This window comes from Mustela lutreola, chromosome 17 (genome assembly GCF_030435805.1).
Source record: "Mustela lutreola isolate mMusLut2 chromosome 17, mMusLut2.pri, whole genome shotgun sequence".
Classification (NCBI taxonomy): Eukaryota; Metazoa; Chordata; class Mammalia; order Carnivora; family Mustelidae; genus Mustela; species Mustela lutreola.
In genome coordinates this window covers 22,767,046-22,786,448 of record NC_081306.1, presented here as the reverse complement: position 1 = coordinate 22,786,448, position 19,403 = coordinate 22,767,046, and the positions used below count along the sequence as shown (strand labels likewise).

The 19,403-nt window shown below is 65.4% G+C and overlaps 1 protein-coding gene across 2 annotated transcripts in view; it reads left to right on the top strand.

The window, feature by feature from the left end:
• Positions 1-19,403, top strand: part of CACNA1H (calcium voltage-gated channel subunit alpha1 H) — a 56,476-nt gene that overhangs the window by 29,456 nt on the left and 7,617 nt on the right. The window contains exons 3-26 of one of the 2 annotated variants that reach the window (XM_059154536.1): positions 4,325-4,436; positions 4,520-4,653; positions 5,084-5,181; positions 6,180-6,339; positions 7,158-7,476; positions 7,641-7,733; positions 8,781-9,567; positions 10,567-11,009; positions 12,388-12,539; positions 13,146-13,331; positions 13,583-13,700; positions 13,894-14,049; positions 14,288-14,378; positions 14,492-14,700; positions 15,801-16,211; positions 16,647-16,747; positions 16,873-16,996; positions 17,087-17,155; positions 17,260-17,444; positions 17,550-17,676; positions 17,812-17,937; positions 18,049-18,138; positions 18,362-18,554; positions 18,971-18,988. In XM_059154536.1, the coding sequence (XP_059010519.1) occupies positions 4,325-4,436; positions 4,520-4,653; positions 5,084-5,181; positions 6,180-6,339; positions 7,158-7,476; positions 7,641-7,733; positions 8,781-9,567; positions 10,567-11,009; positions 12,388-12,539; positions 13,146-13,331; positions 13,583-13,700; positions 13,894-14,049; positions 14,288-14,378; positions 14,492-14,700; positions 15,801-16,211; positions 16,647-16,747; positions 16,873-16,996; positions 17,087-17,155; positions 17,260-17,444; positions 17,550-17,676; positions 17,812-17,937; positions 18,049-18,138; positions 18,362-18,554; positions 18,971-18,988 (4,502 nt within the window). The remainder of the gene's footprint in view (positions 1-4,324; positions 4,437-4,519; positions 4,654-5,083; positions 5,182-6,179; positions 6,340-7,157; positions 7,477-7,640; positions 7,734-8,780; positions 9,568-10,566; positions 11,010-12,387; positions 12,540-13,145; positions 13,332-13,582; positions 13,701-13,893; positions 14,050-14,287; positions 14,379-14,491; positions 14,701-15,800; positions 16,212-16,646; positions 16,748-16,872; positions 16,997-17,086; positions 17,156-17,259; positions 17,445-17,549; positions 17,677-17,811; positions 17,938-18,048; positions 18,139-18,361; positions 18,555-18,970; positions 18,989-19,403) is intronic. The other variant, XM_059154537.1, reaches the window with a different exon arrangement.

Sequence of the window (19,403 nt, the reverse complement as noted above, 5' to 3'; positions counted from 1 at the left end):
CAAGCTATTGTGGATGTGGTCTAATGGAGCTTAGCTGGTGGAGCAGATTGCTCTGGGAGGCGGCAGGTGGGGCTGGCCTGTTTGGGGCTTTCTCATCTTCCCTCTGTCCCTGTGAGCTCACGGCTGCCCCTCGGGGAGCCCAGCCTGCGCGGTCAGGGCCTGGTCCCCATGAAGCCTGCATTGTGGCCACCCCCCCACAGCCTTACAGCCGTGTCCCCCACCGTTGTCCACCCCTCAAGGAGAGGTATCCTGCTTCCCCATCTGCACCCCTGTCGAAAACACAATGTCCCTTTTCTTTATGTCTGCAGCCAGCCAGGGAGCTGAAGTGACATCGTCAGGATGAGGGAGGGGGACCTGGAGCCTGCTGGGCGCTCCCCTCCACATCTGATGATACCTACCATCACTCCCGTGCTGCAGCTGGGGAAACTGAGGCTCAGGGTGAGGGGTAGGTAGTGGTACTGTCGGGCCAGGCTGCAAGCTGGTAGGGGGGAGAGAAGATGGCCTACTCCACAGTTCTGGGGGCCCTGAGCCAGCAGGGCTGGGTGGCCATCAGTGAGGATTCGGCTCAGAGGTCCAGGACCACCCTTCAGCCACACAGTCCTGTGCCCTACAGGCCGGGGGGACCTCCCAGAGCGTCAGGTTCCCTGTTGGCACAGCTGCTGGTGAGGGGCTGACAGCCGCTGAAACGGGGGCTGAGTGTCCGTGAGCCCCTTCTGGCTTCCAGGCCCAGGCCCAGCAGCCTCATGCTTCCAGCTGATGACGCCTTTGTGCAGAGATGACTGTGCCTGCCACGGTCACCCCCACTTCCTGGCCGTCCCCACCCAGTGCCCACAGCCAGGGACAGGAGGGAGAGGGTGCTCTCAGGCCTGCACCGTCTTCAAAGCCTCAGTTGGTGTGCTTTGCTTAGCCAGCTGGCAGTCTGAGGAGGCACGTGGATCGGTGGGTGGTTCCCCGGGAAGCCTGGGTCAGGGGGAGCAGCACCCCCCACTCCCCCCACCTCGGGGCTGCTCAGCAGGTGACCCGTCCACAGCCTCCTCCCCAGCCCCCAGCGGGCCTGGGGCAGGATGTCTTCAGCACCACGGACAGCGGTCACCTGGCTCGGTCCTCGACTCTACCTCCTCCCCGGCTGGGCCTGGTTTTGGGGTGTCTTTGTGGGGTGCATTGGAGCCCTGGTGGCATGAGAGGCCGTCCTTCCAGCACCAAGAGTGTCAGGACAGGACTGGGCTCCCCCTCCACCCCAGCTCAGAGAGGCCTGGCCGTGGGCACCATTGGGAGAGTGCAAAGGTGGCGCAGCGTTGGCTGGACACCTGCTAGCCCCACCAGGCCCAGGAAGACCTGGAGGAGAGGGAGGCAGTGGGAAAGGCTGGCATCAGGCCAGGCCACGGGGAGTATGCTGGAAGGGTGTGTGCCCACAGCATGGGCAGGGTCCTTGAGAGGTCCCCAACAGACAGGACCTTTGTTCCCAATGCCGAGAGGGGCTCTGGGACCTCTCATCAGGCCTGTCTGAGCCCTGTCTCTCATTGATAGGCCACCCCCCACCAGCCTGGGTGGTGGTGCAGGCCCAGCCCAGGCCCCGGGAATTCCCTGGAGCTGGACCGGCTAGGCCCAGGGGAGTCGCAGTATGTGGGTCAGGGGGCTCACGGCCAGACTGAGCCTGCCAGCGCTCTGGGGTCCTGTGGCAGAGACTGCATCACTCAGTGTCGGACTCGACCCCTCCCTATGCCAGTGTGGCCGCCGCCTCCTGGCTGTACATTACCGAGGCTTTCTTGGAACCCTGGTGGAAGCTGACTCTAATTTGTAGAATTTGGTTCAAAACCTAAAGGATTTTTAATTAAAACCCAGAAAATCCATCTGTGTGATTAAGTCTCTGGGAGTCGCCGGGCTCTGGGTGAGGAGCAGGTTGGCCCTGCCTGTCCTCGGCTGCCCACTAAGGTGTGATGGGGGAGGGGGTGGCCTTGGTGTGCAGTGACCCCTGGGCCTGCTACTCTTTTCTCTGGGGAGCCCCCAGCCATCTGCATGGTGGCTCTGGGGGGTCTCGGGAGAACCGTGTGTACACGTGAGCACCCTTACCCACCCCTACACAGACCAAGGCAAGGTCTTGGGGCTCAGGTGCAGGACCCTAGGGTCATTTCCTCCCAGGTGTGTGTCTGGGCTGGTTGTGGGGAGGCTTTATCATTAGGAGAGAAACCCCAAAGGGTGAGAGCTCTTGGGGGTGGATGGAGGACTTCTGAGGTGCTGTGCTCGTGCTGACCGGTTTGGTCATCAGTCACTCTAGTAGTGGCCTTACTTCTGGGATAAACCTGCACTCGTGCCCTCCCCGCTGGGCACCTGGGAGGGGTACTGAGGGAGGGAGGGCTACTGAGCCTGCCAGGCGTGTCTCATGGGTGGGGCAGGCGGGCCCACACCCACAGGACCCGCGGAGTCGGAGCCACGAGCCATGGTTGGTGGGTCCCAGGCTTCACTTGTCGGCAGCTTGGGAAGATGTGGAGGTAGGACCCCAAGCAGGGCGGTCTTTTCCTGTTACAGGGCCCTGGTTTGTGGCTTGTCTTGGGGATTGAGGGCCCCTCCCAGCCCTTGAGCTGAATAGTCTTGTGGGTTCTGGCCTAGTGGAGCCCAGGGCCTGGGTCTGCTCTGCTTTCGAGGGCAGAGGTCCTCAGCTTTGCCTGACAGTAGCTGTGGGGTCTGGGGCAGGAGATGCCTGTACCTGCCCCTTTCATCCCCACTGCCTCTGTCAGGACCCCGAACGGTGGCTCCGGGTCTTGCAGTAGTGAGGGTGGGTAGCAGTGATGGTTAGGGCCTTGAGGGTAGCTGGTGGGCTTCTTCCGGGCCAGGGGCAAGGGGGCGGGGCATGCACATGCGTCCACCTGGGTATCAGGGGTGGGACGCACTCCCTCACACCCTCTGACCATCACCCACCCAGAGCCTCCTGCTCCCCGGCTGGGCCTTATGGGGATGTGGGAGGTTTGTCTCCTTGTAGGAGGACCTGTTGAGCCATTCTATACTGGGGACCCCCCCCCCACAGTGACACACACAGATGGTCCCTCCTTAGAGGTATGACTGCAGCCTTTAAGGGACAAAGGGTTAGGGGGTTGGTGCAGCCTGAGCCCTCCTTGACAGCCTGGGACCTGGTCTGTGCAGGGGGGCCCCAAGACGCCCTGGTGGAGGCTTGCTGGTGCACTGCAGGTGCAGTCATCAGCCACAGGTCTCTGGCCTTGCATCCCCACCCGCCGGCAGGCAAGCCAGGCCCCCTGGGTGGGGGCTGAGGGCTGGGGCTGCGTGGGTGTGGGAATGGAGTGACGGTGTTGGCCCCACCTCTGCCCAGGATCGGGGTGCTGGGGGAGAGAGGGAAGAGGATGGGCTGCTTCCAGATCCTGATGTGGGGACAGCGTGTGGGCTGCACAGAATACCACAAGTCCTGCCAGCCGCTGGGCATACCTGTCCACATTCACAGGGTTTGCATGGCGCCCAGCTCCCCACGCAGCCTGGTCCAGCCGGCCCAGCACAGGTCGCCCCGAGTCCCTAGTGCACCAACTGGGGTGGGAGTGCTGGGTGCACCCCTTCCCAGAGACGCCCACCCTGGGCCAGGGCACGGTACAGCCTGTGTGGAACCCTAGCGCCCCCTGGTGGCTGCTCCTGGGAGGTCCAGGAGGTCACAGGGGGGCTCTGGTCCCCACACCAGGGATGCAGGGGTGCGGAGTGTGTGGGGAAGCGGCACTGCCTGCTGAGCTGGCTTCAGAGGCTCCCACCCCACGGGGACGTCCTCTTGTCAGCCAGAGACTCCTGGACAGGGCCAGTCACCATGGGGAGCTTTGGCTCTGGGACTGGGGCCGGGGGCTGGGGAGGGGGCGAGGAGGTATCCTCCTGGGTCCCCGTTGGTGCAGGTGTTCAGGAGGACTGTGGGTCCCCCGCGCCCAGCGACTGAGCAGATTGAAAGCTCTCATTCCCCGTCCCAGCAGCTTTGGTCAGGGCCCTGTCAGCCTGCTGGAGTCACGGGGGTGTTAGCACCAAGATGTGTTCTCGCTGCCTTCACGGTGTGTGCACATCCACAGCACGTGGGGGCCCAGGCTGGATGGAGCCCGTGAGAGGACTCCCTAAATGACCGGCCTCAGCTTGGGGCACCAGTGTCAGGGGGAGCCTAGCAGAGGAGCAGGGGCTGGAGGACAGGGGCCCACGGCGGGGAGTTGCCGGCGCAGCACACAGGGGCCAGGGTTGTGGCCCTGCCTCTGCAGGCCCAGCGGATAGGGTGCTGGGGTGGGTCCTGGGTCCACGCTCCCCAGGTCGCTCCCGTCCCCACCGTTGATCCTTAACTCAGCGGCCGGCCCACGTGGTTCGAGCACGTCAGCATGCTGGTCATCATGCTCAATTGCGTGACCCTGGGCATGTTCCGGCCCTGCGAGGACGTCGAGTGCCAGTCAGAGCGCTGCAGCATCCTGGAGGTGGGCCCGGGACGCTGGGGAGGCCAGGGCCGGCCCCCGGGGAGCGCCAGCAGGAACAGTGCTCAGGCTCCATCTCCCGCCAGGCCTTCGACGACTTCATCTTCGCCTTTTTCGCGGTGGAGATGATCATCAAGATGGTGGCCCTGGGGCTCTTCGGGCAGAAGTGCTACCTGGGGGACACGTGGAACAGGCTGGATTTCTTCATCGTCATGGCGGGGTATGCTCCCCTGCCCCCCAAGAGCCGGGGCTGGCCCAGGAGACCCTTGGACCCGTGGTGGCAGGCGTGCCTAGCCAAGCCCGGCTGGGCCACCTGTTCCCCATGGCTCTGCTAGCAACGGGGTCCCACCAGGAGGGGGAGGTGCACTCTGCAGGGATCCGGTGGAGGCAGTACTGGGAGGCAGCTGGGGGTGGGGTCAGTGCAGCCTCTGACAGGGAGAAGGACGCTGCCCCATGGCCAGCGGTGGGGGAGGGGGGGAACAGATGCAGATGGTCCATGAGCGGCAAGGGGCCCCAGGGAGGCACAGGGACCAGGCCCTCTGGCCTCAGTTGGCAAGGTGCTCTGGAGAAAGGTGGTGCTCAGCCCTGCCCCTGGGGCCCTGTCCAGGCCCCAGCCCCCGAGCCTCCCTGTTCCTCTGCCCACCCGCCAGCATGATGGAGTACTCGCTGGATGGGCACAACGTGAGCCTCTCGGCCATCCGGACCGTGCGTGTGCTGCGGCCCCTCCGCGCCATCAACCGTGTGCCCAGTGAGTAACCCTCCCCCAGGACAGGCCTGCGCGTCCCACTGGCCCTGCAGAGAGCTCACCAGGGTCTGCTGGGGCTGCTCCTAGATGCGGTGGCCCCAGCCCTGGGCGGGGGCAGGGGGGTAGACGGCAAGCCTCCCGCCACTCACCGCAGGGGGCTCCTGGGGACTGGCTGCTTTTTTCTGGAAAGCACACAACAAACCCGGACAGGGTCGGGGAGTGACAGTCTGCACAGGGCCCGGGCTCCCCACCGTGCTGCTGGGCTAACCTCAGGCTCCCCATCTGCACTGCCTTTGAGGGTCATGCCAGCGGCTGCATGGGCGTGTTCTGCCATGTCGCGCCCCCCCCCCCCAGGTTGCTGCTCCCCAAGGCCTTGGCATCTGCACCCCGCTCCTGCCTGCCCAGAGTGCGGTTTGGTGCCTCAGCCCTGCCCTTGCTTGTTCCAGGGGAGGAGTCAGTCCTCCTTGCTGAGGTCTGGGAGGGGACAGGCCCACGTGGGTAGGGGCCTGTGACCACATGGGGCTCAGCTCACCGGCTCCCAATTTCATTTGCATGTATCCAGCACCAGGTGCCCAGGCTTCAACACTGCCTCTCAGCACACCACCCCTGCCTTGGGGTCTCTCCCTCCAGGGCAGGACTTGCCTCCAGCACGATTCACACAGGGCCTGGGAAGAAATGTCCTTGGACCCCATACTTGTTGTACAACCCCGGGCTCCTGAGTGCTGGAGGCAGCCTAGAGCCTGAGCTCCTGGTGGCCCCGAGGAGCCACCAGCCCCCAGACCTTCTAGGCCCACAGCCTTGCTTTCCTTCACGTAGGTCTGATCCACAGGTGTCACGGGGCTTGGGGCCTGCCAAGTGTGTGGGGACCACTGCAAGCTCTCCCCGGAGTTGCTGATCCCATGTGTGAAAAGCAGGAGGGCTGAGGGCGCTCCGTAGGGTTGTGGGCTAGCGGGAGCGCCGGGAGAGCTCCGCTGTGCTGACTTCTTTCCCTGCCCCTGCAGGCATGCGGATCCTGGTCACGCTGCTGCTGGACACACTGCCCATGCTCGGGAACGTTCTCCTGCTCTGCTTCTTTGTCTTCTTCATCTTCGGCATCGTGGGCGTCCAGCTGTGGGCTGGCCTGCTGCGCAACCGCTGCTTCCTGGACAGCACCTTTGCCAGGTGTGGGGCCCTGTGGGCTCTTGCCCCCAGCAGGCTCTTCCCCTCCGGCCCCACCCCAGATGCTCCGCCTCCAGATGTTCCACCCCTCCAGTCCCACCTGTAGATGCTCCGTCCCCAGAAGGCTCCTCCCCTCTGGCCCCACCCCAGATGCTGCATGCCTCCAGCCCCACCCCTAGATGTTCCGCCCCCAACAGGGTCTGCCCCCAGCAGGCTCCTCCCCCCTGGCCCCACCCCAGGTGCTGCAGGCCTCCAGCCTGGCCCCTAGATGCTCCGCCCCCAGTAGGCTCCTCCCCTACAGCCCCACCCCAGATGCTTCAGCCCGGCCCCTAGATGCTCAGCCTCCAGATGCTCTGCCTCCAGATGCTCTGCCTCCAGATTCTCCACCGCTAGGGCCCCACCCCAGATGCTCTGCTCCTACAGCTTGGCCCCTACATCCTCCGCCCCCAGATGCCCCGCCCCCAGTAGGCTCCTCTCCTACAGCCCCACCCCAGATGCTCCTGCCGGGCCCCTAGATGTGCAGCCTCCAGATGCTCCACGTCTCCAGCCCCTCAGGCTCCTTCCCTCCAGTTCCGGTTCTAGGAACGCACTTTTCTTAGAGTACTGTTAGCTGAGTTTTTTTTTTTTCTGGATCTGTTTCATTTCTTTGTTTTTACGTGTGCTTTTGGGTACTTCCCTGTTAATCTGCTCGTTTCACCATTTCTGATTGCCTGTCATGCTGTTTTTGTCGCTGCCTGTCTCACCCGTGTTTCTCTGCTCTTCTGTCCGTCTGTCTCGTCTCTGCGTCCCTCTGCGGCTCCGGGACCGCCGTCTGCCCACAGAAACAACAACCTCACCTTCCTGCGGCCGTACTACCAGACAGAGGAGGGCGAGGAGAATCCCTTCATCTGCTCCTCTCGCCGAGACAATGGCATGCAGAAGTGCTCACACATCCCCAGCCGCCGGGAGCTGCGCGTGGAGTGCACGCTGGGCTGGGAGGCCTACGGGCAGCCGCAGCGCGAGGGCTCGACCGGTGCTGCCCACAATGCCTGCATCAACTGGAACCAGTATTACAACGTGTGCCGCTCTGGGGGCTCCAACCCCCACAACGGCGCCATCAACTTCGACAACATTGGCTACGCCTGGATTGCCATCTTCCAGGTGGGTCCTGGCTCTGCGGTGGAGGGCCCAGCCTCAGGTTCCCCATCAGCCGGGCCGGGGAAGGGGGGGGCGGGCACTGCGTGTGCAGGGCCACGGGGGTACTGGCGAGGAGGCCCCTACGCCTTCCCGGGGCCGTGCATGTATGTAGCCGCCTGCCCCCGCAGGTGATCACGCTGGAGGGCTGGGTGGACATAATGTACTACGTCATGGACGCTCATTCCTTCTACAACTTCATCTACTTCATTCTGCTCATCATCGTGAGTGCGGGCGATGGGGCAGGTCCTGGGGGCTGGGCGGGGTGCTCACCAGTGCTTGCGGGTGGGGGTGCCCTGGCAGCGTGACGGCTGGCCGCGGACCGCCAAAGTCCCCTTTCGGCGGGCACTCTCGTGCCCCTTCCCAACGCCCACCCTCCCAGCCTCCACTGATGCTCAGGGTCGCTAAGCTGGCCGAGCTGCAGGGCGGGGTGGCAGAGGGCCAGGGCTGCCCATGGGGCGGCGGGGGGCTTCTTCCTGGCCCCCAACAGGATGGCGTTGCTGGGGAAGGCCCACCTCCAGGAGCCCTCCGGCAGCCCCCCTGGCCCTCCCACAGCCGGGTCCTGTCTGGAGGCTGCAGGAGATGCAGGACAGTGTCTGGGGTTTCCAGACTGCTCCAGTGCTCATGGGCCTACAGACCCAGTGTTTCATAGAGCAGGCTGCCCCGAAGACATAGGTCTCTCTAGCGTAGGTGCCCCCGCCAGGTACAGCCGTCCACAGTGTATGTGGGCCTCCAGGCTCAGAAGTGACCCGGGCAGGGTCTACGAGGACCCCGCTGTGAACACAGATGGGGAGGTGTCCTGCCCCCTTGTTTCTGATCACGAGCACGAGCAGAGAAGTGTTGCTTGGTGATGCTCCTGGAGGAAGTGAAGCTGCAGGGTCAGGGGTGGGGGTGGCGAGTTATACAGATTATGGGAAGGATAGTCTCTCCCCACCCCCCCCACCCCCGTGTGTCACTCTCCTGTTCACATGTGGGCCGTGCTGATGGGCAAGGAGCACTTAGCTTGAGCCGCCCTTGGCAGATGCTGGGTTCCGGCTTCACATCAGCGGGGACCCCAGCATCGTGGGGCGACCACCCAGCCACACTCCCAGCTGTGTCCCCAGCCCCGAGAACAAGCAGCGCACAGTAGGGCTCTGTTCCCTCAGGGACTCGGTCACTGCCCTGCTGGCCGTCACCCGCCCCGCCCTCTTCCGCAGCTCCCTGGTCAGAGGCTGGCGGGGCGACGGGTCACGGCCGGCCTCTGGGGGCTCACCACTGCCCGCCTGCCGCAGGTGGGCTCCTTCTTCATGATCAATCTGTGCCTGGTGGTGATCGCCACGCAGTTCTCGGAGACCAAGCAGCGGGAGAACCAGCTCATGCGGGAGCAGCGGGCGCGCTACCTTTCCAACGATAGCACGCTGGCCAGCTTTTCCGAGCCGGGCAGCTGCTACGAGGAGCTGCTCAAGTATGTGGGCCACATCTGCCGCAAGGTCAAGCGGCGCGGCCTGCGTCTGTATGCACGCTGGCAGAGCCGCTGGCGTCAGAAGGTGGACCCCAGCAGCGGCCTGCATGGCCAGGGCCCCGGGCGGCGGCCAAGGCGGACGGGCAGGCCCACGGCCTCCATCCACCACCTGGTGTACCACCACCACCACCACCACCACCACCACTACCACTTCAGCCATGGCAGCCCCCGCCGGCCTGAGCCCGGCCCCGGGGACACCCGGCTGGTGCGGGCTGGGGCCTTGCCCTCACCGCCCTCACCGGGCTGTGGGCCCCCCAATGCCGAGTCAGTGCACAGCGTGTACCACGCAGACTGCCATGTCGAGGGGCCGCAGGAGAGGGCCCGGGTGGCATCCACCGCGGCCGCCGCTGCCGCCAACCTCAAGCTGGCCACGGGGCTGAGAGCCATGAACTACCCCACCATCCTGCCCTCATCCGCTGGGGGCGGCAAAGGTGGCACCGGCCCCAGGCCCACGGGGAAGCGGGCTGGCGGGCCTCCAAGAGCCGGAGAGCACAGCCCCCTGAGCCTGAGGGGTGCTGACCCCTACGAGAAGATCCAGCATTTGGTTGGGGAACACGGTAAGGACCCAGCCCCCCACTTGCGGTGGAGGTTGGGACCCAGGCTGGGTGAGCCGTGAGGAGACAGGACTCTTGGGATGTCTTCCTTTCTCCTTTTGGGTTTCATGGGAAGGGGGTGGGGGCAGGCCTGGGCATCTCGGGCTTTGATGCCACTGGTCTGGAAAAGGGCGCCAGGTCTCCTTCCACTTACAGCAAGCCCCAGTACAAGTAAGACACGAACCTCACAAGGATAGGAGAATTCCAAGACTGATAAACCCCATCAGACCCCCAGGCCTGTGCTCCGTTGCCCCACCAGGCCCCAGGAGTGGTTACATGCCCGTGTCTGTGGCTGGTCACTCTAGAGGAGTGGCTGCTCCCTTTTCTAGGCTAAGATGCTGGGGTGCGGGGTACAGAAGGTAACGTTGAGGTCCCAGAGCCTGCGAGTGTCTAGGAGGGGACCAGGTGTGCCCCAGTACACTCCTGGTCTCCCCCACGTGGGGCTTAGCTGCACCCTCCTCGGACAAGCAGTCGGAGGGACACTGGGTCCCACACAACCGAGAGGCCTTCCCAGGTGGGGTGTGCAGGGGTGCGGGCCATAGTGCATCAGGAGCAGGTGGGTGGGTGTGGCCAGCCCGCCACAGTGTGTGTGCTGCAGCCCAGCCCACCCTGTAGGGCTCCGGAGCTGTGGCACCTGGAGGCCGTGGCAGGCCGTTGGTGGGAGCCACGCCTCTGGCTCCAGAGACTTTGCATGAAGAAGCCATATGGTGGGCCCTGGGTGGTGTGTGCATTCCTCGGATCGAAGCAGTGAGGGTTCAGACACGCTGGGACAGATAGGGCATTGACGTTCGTTACACCTGTCCAATGTGGGCACGAGAATGGCACTTGCGTGCCTTTTCCACGGACAACGCAGCTGCCGGCAGATAGAGCGTCTCTGCTACTGGTCGAGCTGCGCGCCCGGTGTACCCCACAGGAGCCCCACAAGGCTGTGGCCTGACCCTGCCCGTGCTCTTCTCCCCGCAGGACTGGGCCGGGCCCCCAGCCACCTCTCAGGCCTGAGCGTGCCCTGCCCCCTGCCCAGCCCCCAGGCAGGCACGCTGACCTGCGAGCTGAAGGACTGTCCATATTGCGCCAGCGCCCTGGACGACCCGGACCTCGATTTCAGCGACTCTGAGAGCGGAGGCTCAGAAGGCAACGCGGTGTATGAGTTCACACAGGACGTGCGGCACGGGGACCGCCGCGACCCCATGCGGGCCCCCCCAGCGGCCGACGCCCCGGGCAAGGGCAGCACACGGCCACAGGCGCAGCGGCGGGCAGCCCCGGGCGAGCAGGGTGGGCTCGGCCACGCGTGGGCCGCTTTCAGTGGCAAGCTGTGCCGCATCGTGGACAGCAAGTACTTCAACCGTGGCATCATGGTGGCCATCCTCACCAACACGCTGAGCATGGGCGTGGAGTACCATGAGCAGGTGAGGGAGGGGCTGGGATGGCCCTCGTGCCCCCCGGGGACCCCGTGCTCCTGTGGGACCCTGCAGAAGGGCTGCGGGGTGGCGGGGCAGGGCCTGGGTCGGAGCAGGTGTGCTTGGCCACGGGAGGTTTCTGTCCATTGTTTGAGAGATGCTCGCATCTCCTTGGGCCAGGGCTCTGTCGATAGCGAGTGTGGACACGCGCCACACTTCCCGCGTAGAGCTTCCTCCTGACCCAGGGTCCGGGGTGCCAGCACTGACTAGAGGCAGCAGGGCCAAGGGCATCTGGTGCTTCTGAGGACGGGATGCTCCTGGCTTAGCTCTCGCAGAGGGGGCACCCCTTCTACAAGCTGGGACCACTGGGTGGGACCACTGCATGCTCACAAAAGGCCAGAGCATGGGTTGGTCCCCAGGAGGAGGCGCTGGGGTCATGTCTGGTGCCCCAGCAGCCGTAGAAGCTCTCGATCGTGCACACTGGGCCTCTTTGGCCCCTGCCCCAGCGGGGACCACAGCAGGGCGGGGCAGTAGCCAGATTTGGCAGGGAGAGGGGGTCGTTTCTGGCGACCAGGCTGGGTCATTTTTAGTGACCAAATGGGTGTTCCTTGAGTCCCACTCCTGGGGCTTTTCCAGTTGTTTAAGTGATGTTTTTCACTCTGAAACAACTCAGGGAACATCTGAGCAGCAGTAGTCTGTGGTGGCCCCGTGTTGAGAGGCTCTTTCTGGGGCAGGGGTACAGGGAGGTCGAGGCAGGGACACCGGGAGGTTTCGAGGGAGTCCCTGGTAAGGAGGAACCTGTGCGCGTATATGCCCGCATTCTCGTGTGCGTGTGCACATGACGGGTACACACATGTATGCAAGCGGCAGGCCCCATGTTGGGAAGTGCTTGGGCAAGCACATGAGTGGGAATGTTGGTGCTAGCGGTGGGCACGCACACACACGTGCAGGTGCGGACACACAGGTGAGCCAGCGTGTCCCCGGTAAGAAAGGCCCCTGTGGTCTCTGCCCCCAGAAGGGGTGTGTGAGGCCACCAGACACTGCGGCAGCAGATCTGAGGTGGCTCCCATGCCCTGTGCCCCCTGGGGTCCCCTTTGCCCACCCTGGAACCTGGGAGCGAATGCTCAGGGCTCAGTTCCCATGGCCCGTTCTTGCTCCGGAGCTTGGACGTGCTGCCGGGCTGGGCCAGCAGGGCTCCCGGGAAGCCGGGGACAGTCGGGGTCAGAGCACAGGTCCAATTTCTCCCGGGGGGCAGCCAGGTCAGGTTGCCCCCCAGTGCTGCCTGCATGTAGCCTTGCCTGCTCCTGGATTCCTGGTGGCAGGGAGGCCTCGTCCCTGGTGGGTGGGAGCCGTGGAGGGGCCCTGACGGCCTCCCCGCCGCCCACAGCCCGATGAGCTGACCAGCGCCCTGGAGATCAGCAACATCGTCTTCACCAGCATGTTTGCCCTGGAGATGCTGCTGAAGCTGCTGGCCTGTGGCCCGCTGGGCTACATCCACAACCCCTACAACATCTTTGACGGCATCATCGTGGTCATCAGGTGCTCCCCTGCCTCCCAGCTGGACTGCGGGGGCCCAGGAAGTTCTGGGGTCAGGCGAACGCCCCTACCCCCTGCCCCACAGAGCTGAGCCCCAGTCGGGCACCAGCTGTCATGGGCCACGTCCCTCTCTGCTGGCAGCTGCACATAGTCCGCTGCTTCTCGGGCAGGTGTTGCTAAGACACGGGGGAGCCATTCCCTGCAAGAACAGAGTAGGCGCTCAGCCACCTGGCCAAAGGTCACTCAGGTCTCAGCCCCTGCAAGGAAGGCCACCTCGCCTGGGTGGCGTCAGCTGCAGCCAGATCAACACAAAGGAGGGGGAAAATCTGGGGTGACCCTCCCCCAGGAGGAAGCAGGGCTCTCTGAGTCCAGAGGTCCCCCCAGCAGGGAGGGAGGTAGCTGTCTGTGAAGGAGGAGGGTGGGGAAGGCCAGAGCCCGAGTTCCAGCAGCTCCCGGCGGCCGGCAGTTAGCCAGCGGGCTTTGGCCATCCTGCCATGGTCCCTTGGCCCCCTGGGTTCCCGGATACGGCCGCGCCTCTTCTCGGCCGTATGGTCAAGGCCGCGGGACAAGGAGGGGCCCCTGCTGACCCCCGGCCCGGTCGGCCCGCAGCGTGTGGGAGATCGTGGGGCAGGCGGATGGCGGGCTGTCGGTGCTGCGGACCTTCCGGCTGCTGCGGGTGCTGAAGTTGGTGCGCTTCCTGCCGGCGCTGCGGCGGCAGCTGGTGGTGCTCATGAAGACCGTGGACAACGTGGCCACCTTCTGCATGCTGCTGACGCTCTTCATCTTCATCTTCAGGTGGGCGCAGCCCGGCCCTGCGCGGGGATGTCTGAGTCGCCAGCTGGCCAGCTGGCCTGGGAGATGGGCACCCCGGGTCCCTCCCACCCCGGGCTCCGTCTTCACGCCGACCACTGGGAAGGCCGGGCCCTGGGCGCCAGGAGGGCTTGGGGGCGGGCCAGCGGGGGTGGAGCAGCCCCTAGGTGTGGAGGTGACTGCTGCCTGCCTCCCCGCACCCCTCCTGAGTTCACACACCCCTGCCCTGCCCTCAGCATCCTGGGCATGCACCTCTTTGGCTGCAAGTTCAGCCTGACGACAGACACCGGAGACACGGTCCCGGACAGGAAGAACTTTGACTCCCTGCTGTGGGCCATCGTCACTGTGTTCCAGGTAAACCGTGTGCAGGTGTCCCCCGACGGGACAGTGATCCCCAGGAGAGCCACTATCCTGCTCCAGCCAGCCAGCCCCCAAGGGTGTGCCTGGGCCTGTCTGAGGCCGGCGCTGCAGAGATACCGTGCTGAGCCCCTGCCACCCCCCAACTGGGACTTGGCTGCACTCCCTGCCTCACAGCCCCTCCCCCCAGATCCTCACCCAGGAGGACTGGAACGTGGTCCTCTACAACGGCATGGCCTCCACCTCCTCCTGGGCTGCCCTCTACTTCGTGGCGCTGATGACTTTCGGCAACTACGTGCTCTTCAACCTGCTGGTGGCTATCCTGGTGGAGGGCTTCCAGGCAGAGGTGAGGGGTGGAGGGTGGAGGAGTGGGAGTCCCGCCCGGACCACTGTAGAGAGGGGGCTTTGCTCCATCCTGCAACCACCCCCCCAACCCCGGTGGTAACTCGGAGGCCCAGCGCTCCCGGCCACGCCTGCCTGCAGACTGGCCCGGCTGTCCCTGGGGGAGTCCACCTGTGCATGCTGGGCACAGATGGCTCCCACCTAAGGGGACTCCGCTCTGCCTCCCGCTCTGCGGGGCGCAGGGGGATGCCAACAGGTCCGACACAGACGATGACAAGACGTCCACCCACCTGGAGGAGGATTTTGATAAGTTCTCAGACCTCCGGGCCACTGGTGAGCACGTGGGCAGTGGGACTGGGACAGCTGGGACTCCCACAGGCAGGCTCTGGGCCAGCGCATTCCCTTCCTGGAAGCCACGCAGGGCGAGCATCCCCTTCTCCCTCCAGAGATGAAGATGTACTCACTGGCTGTGACCCCCAACGGGCACCCAGAGGGCCGAGGCAGCCTGCCCCCTCCTCTCATCATGCGCACGGCGGCTACACCCATGCCCACCCCCAAGAGCTCCACGCACCTGGACCCGGCCCCCGGCCTCCTGGACTTGCGGCGAGGCAGCAGCAGCTCTGTGGACCCCCAGCTGGGCGACCAGAAGTCGCTGGTAGGGACCCTTCCCTGCCCCGGCCTCAGGGCACCCCCTTCACCTGGGTCTTCATGGCCTCTCCCCAGGAGGAGTGTGGGCCCCCACACACTCCCTAGTCACACTGCACAAATCTTTGTCCCCAAGCGGAGACAACCGCTCTGTCTCTATAAACGGAGCCGGGAGCTCCTGCTCTCGCAGAAGGAGCCCGCGTAGAGCAGGCGCAGGAACGCGTAGAGCAGACGCGGGACCACGTGGCCCCGTCCTCTCCAGCGGAACGCCAGGCCACGAGTTTGTCTCCTGACCGGAGTGAAGGCTAAAGGCTGGCAGGCACAGAGCGCACGTCCAAGGGGAAAGGGAGATGCCGTGACAGAAGCGGGGCAGGTGTCCCGCAGAGCCCAAGCCATGGGGCTTCCTGCAGACCCAAGGGATGCCTGAGAAGCTGCTTCTGAAGGCGGGGAGGGTGGGCGGAGGAGGGGGAGGGGGAGGGGTGCCCCGTGGAGACAGGATCTCCTGTGCCTGCTGCGGAGGCCCTGGGCAGCCAGCAAGCAGACGCATCCAGCCGGGAGGTGGGGACAGGCACCTGTGGGGATGCCCAGCCCAAGCTGTTCCCTGGAAGGGGATGCGAGTGACAGGAGGGAGGATGAAGCAGCGGAGCCAGATCCCTGACCCTGACGCAGCCGCTTGGTTTGTCTTTACACACCCCAGACACTGCCCGCTCAGCGCTGATGTGGGCCCCCGCCCTGGCCACTGGCGCCTTGTGTGAGGATGCCCGGCCCGAGGCTGGGCGCAGGCTCGTGGATAAGCACCTGTGCCTGCCCCCAGCCCACAGCGGCCGCAGGTGGCCGGCTGCAGCCCATCTTGGCCCCAGACATTGGCTGCCTGTGTCTCTAACTCACAGGGGATGGGCTTGGTGCCACAGGGACATGCTGAAATGCCAGGTCACTGGGTGCTCCCCTGACACAGTCATCTGTGTAGTCAAGGGGGCGATCCATTGCAGGTGCCATCACTGTGTTCACAGGAATGCTGCTGGTCAGGAATGGCCGCTGTGGCCAGGGCCCCGGGGATATGTGGGGGGACTCGGGGCCCTGGCCCTGCTCACTCCTTATCCCCCAACGCAGTCCAGCCTCCGAAGCTCGCCCTGCGCCCACTGGGGCCCCAACAGTGCCTGGAGCAGCCGGCGCTCTAGCTGGAACAGCCTGGGCCGCGCACCCAGCCTCAAGCGGCGGAGCCAGTGTGGGGAACGTGAGTCCCTGCTGTCTGGGGAGGGCAAGGGCAGCACAGACGAGGAGGCGGAGGATGGCAGGCCCGGGGCAGGGGCCTCCCCAGAGACACGCCCCGTCCCGCTGCGGCGTGCTGAGTCCCTGGACCACCACAGCAGCCTGGATGTGCGGCCCCCGCGGCCGGCTGCGCTGCTGCCCCCAAAGTCCCAGGACTGCAATGGGCAGGTGCTGGCCCTGCCCGGCGAGTTCTTCCTGCGCATCGACAGCCACAAGGAGGATCCCACTGAGTTCGAGGACGACATGGAGGATGTGAGTGAAGGCCCGTCTTCACACCTCCCTCCCATCGTGGACCCGTTCCCCACAGCAGAACGGAGAGACAGGGACTGGGAGCATGCGATGCGTAGGGTCTCGGCTGCCCCAGGTCAGGGGTGGGCGGAGCAGGACTGGCTGAGCCTTGCTCAACAGGGGTTACGTGGCCACAGCTCTTCCATGGGGACCTCTGGAGCAGGTTCGCCCCAGGGCCTGGCCTCCGGCCAAGGGGAGTAGCCAGATGGGCAGGAGGGCAGGGCTCCCTCAGGGAGGCACTCCCCTTGCCCAGGCAAGCTCCGCAAGATGGAGGTCAGCTTGGGATGGGGTCTCCATGGACTCCCCATGTGGGTCTCAGTGTCCCAGGTGGGCCAGTTGGGAGCCCAGGGGCTAGCTGGCAGGGAGGGGCCCTGAGGACCTGTACCCCTCCACCCCCAGAGTTGCTGCCTGCGCCTGCACAAGGTGCTGGAACCCTACAAGCCCGCCTGGTGTCGCAGCCGGGAGCCCTGGGCCCTGTACCTCTTCTCTCCACAGAACAGGTGAGGGGCGGGGCGCGCCGGCTGCGGGGCGGGCCTGCGTGGAGCCGACTCCGCCCCCTGCGGTCCCCACCACGTGGGCCTTGCTTCGGGCCCTCCCCCGCGGCTCACGGGCCCCGCCCCTCCAGGTTCCGGGTCACCTGCCAGAAGATCATCGCCCACAAGATGTTCGATCACGTGGTCCTGGTCTTCATCTTCCTCAACTGCATAACCATCGCCCTAGAGAGGCCCGACATCGACCCGGGCAGCACCGTGAGGCGCCCTCCTGGGCCCAGGGAGTCGGGGGAGTTGGGGGGGTCCAAGGGGGCGCGACCAGCCCGTCCCACCGCCCTGTGCTTGCAGGAGCGCGTCTTCCTCAGCGTTTCCAACTACGTCTTCACCGCGATCTTCGTGGCCGAGATGATGGTGAAGGTACCAGGCCTGGGGGGATCCCTGCCTGCCCACCCGGCAGCCCCCAGCCTCTGTGCTCCTTGAACGCCCCACCCACCTGCGTTCCTCCCCCCTGTGCCTCCCAGGTGGTGGCCCTGGGCCTGGTCTCCGGCAGTCACGCCTACCTGCAGAGCAGCTGGAACGTGCTGGATGGGCTGCTGGTCCTGGTGTCCCTGGTGGACATCATCGTAGCCATGGCCTCGGCCGGGGGCGCCAAGATCCTGGGCATCCTGCGTGTGCTGCGGCTCCTGCGGACGCTGCGGCCCCTGAGGTGGGCGAGGCGGGTGGGGGGGGGCGGGGCTGCGGCCCGAGGCAAGCGGGGCCTGCACGGGCTTCGGGCTGGGATCAGGGACCCGCCTTTGCTGTGTTCGTCCAGGGTCATCAGCCGAGCTCCAGGCCTCAAGCTGGTGGTGGAGACCCTGATATCTTCACTCAGGCCCATCGGGAACATCGTCCTCATCTGCTGCGCTTTCTTCATCATCTTTGGCATCCTGGGGGTGCAGGTGTGCGCCCCTCTTGCCCCGGGCATCTGGCTGTGGTCCACAGCGGCCGGCAGCCCGGAGGGGGTCATGTGGGGATGGTCTGGGGGGCCGGGGGCACGGGACCAGGCCGCGAGGTGATCTCTGCCCCATGGTCAGCTCTTCAAAGGCAAGTTTTACTACTGCGAAGGCGCGGACACCAGGAACATCTCTACCAAGGCTGAGTGCTGGGCGGCTCACTACCGCTGGGTGCGGCGCAAGTACAACTTCGACAACCTGGGCCAGGTGCGCAGGGCCGCGGGTGGGGGCGCGGACCAGCACCACGGTCAGCCTGGGTGGTGTGGTCCCCTGGGTAGATGCAGAGCTGTGGTGACCAGCCTTGTTCTGCCCTCACAGGCGCTGATGTCCCTGTTTGTGCTGTCGTCCAAGGATGGCTGGGTGAACATCATGTATGACGGGCTGGATGCTGTGGGCATAGACCAGCAGGTACGGAGCAGGGGTCAGCGCGCACCTCCCGTGGGGACCCCCTGTCCCCCAGCTTCCAGGCATCTCGAGGAACCTTTTCCCAGGAGGCTGGTTTACGGCCTCAGAGTTTCTAGCCATCTCAGGGCTCTGTCTTTGACCCCGGAGGGCATGCGCCGTCCTTGGGAAGGGGTGCCCCGGAGCAGGGGTGGGGGGCAGGCACCCACGTGTCACTTGTGTGCCGCAGCCCGTGCCCAACCACAACCCCTGGATGCTGCTGTACTTCATCTCCTTCCTGCTCATCGTCAGCTTTTTCGTGCTCAACATGTTCGTGGGCGTCGTGGTGGAGAACTTCCACAAGTGCCGGCAGCACCAGGAGGCCGAGGAGGCGCGGCGGCGTGAGGAGAAGCGGCAGCGGCGGCTGCAGCGCAAGCGCAGGAGTAAGGCGCTGCTGGCGGTGGTTGGTTCCTGCGCCCCGTGCCCCGTGCCCTGCGATCTGGGCGCCGGCTGAGAGGCGGGCTCCCGGCCCCAGCACCCCAGCATGCCCTGGATGCCCGGGCCGGGGAAGGGAGAGCCGTGTGGCAGGAGGAGGGGGCCTCCTCCCGAGTAGCACAGGACATGAACGAGACCCGTGGTCTTCACGGCCGTGGCTGTAGGGGCCGGTTTGCGCCCGTGAGAGTTCGCGGGCCACGGGTCGAGCAAGCGAAGCTGCCAGAGTTAGTCAGGGTCTTAGGGAAGTCCCAGTCAGCTTGGGGGCAGCAGGGGGCCTGCTGAGTGTCCTCGCCCTGCCTGCCCCATGTGGAGTTCTCGCCCAACCCCACCGAGGCCAGCTCAGACCATCTCCTTGTCTTTCCAGGCACTTTCCCCAGCCCAGGTATCTGCCCCCACCCCTGCCCTGCATGTGTCAGCCCCCGCTTCTGCGCATGGGGCTGTGGGCGGACCCGGCCTCGGTTTCTCCGTGGCAGTTGTGGGGAGGGGTGATGTTGCAGGCTCTGGTGCCAGGCCTGCTGGGGTTGCTTGCCGGACAGGTACGGGGTGGCGGGGGTTGGGCACCAGCCTCAGTGGGAGGGAAGAGGATTTGCTGGCTCACCTGCCCGGTGTTGTGCTGCTGCCTCGGCTCACCTGCCCGGTGTTGTGCTGCTGCCTCGGCTCACCTGCCCGGTGTTGTGCTGCTGCCTCGGCTCACCTGCCCGGTGTTGTGCTGCTGCCTCTGAGCTTGGGTCCCACCCTTTGCCTGGCTGCATGCCTGCCTGCAGCTCTGCGCTCTGGGACCCCTGCCCGTCGGTGGC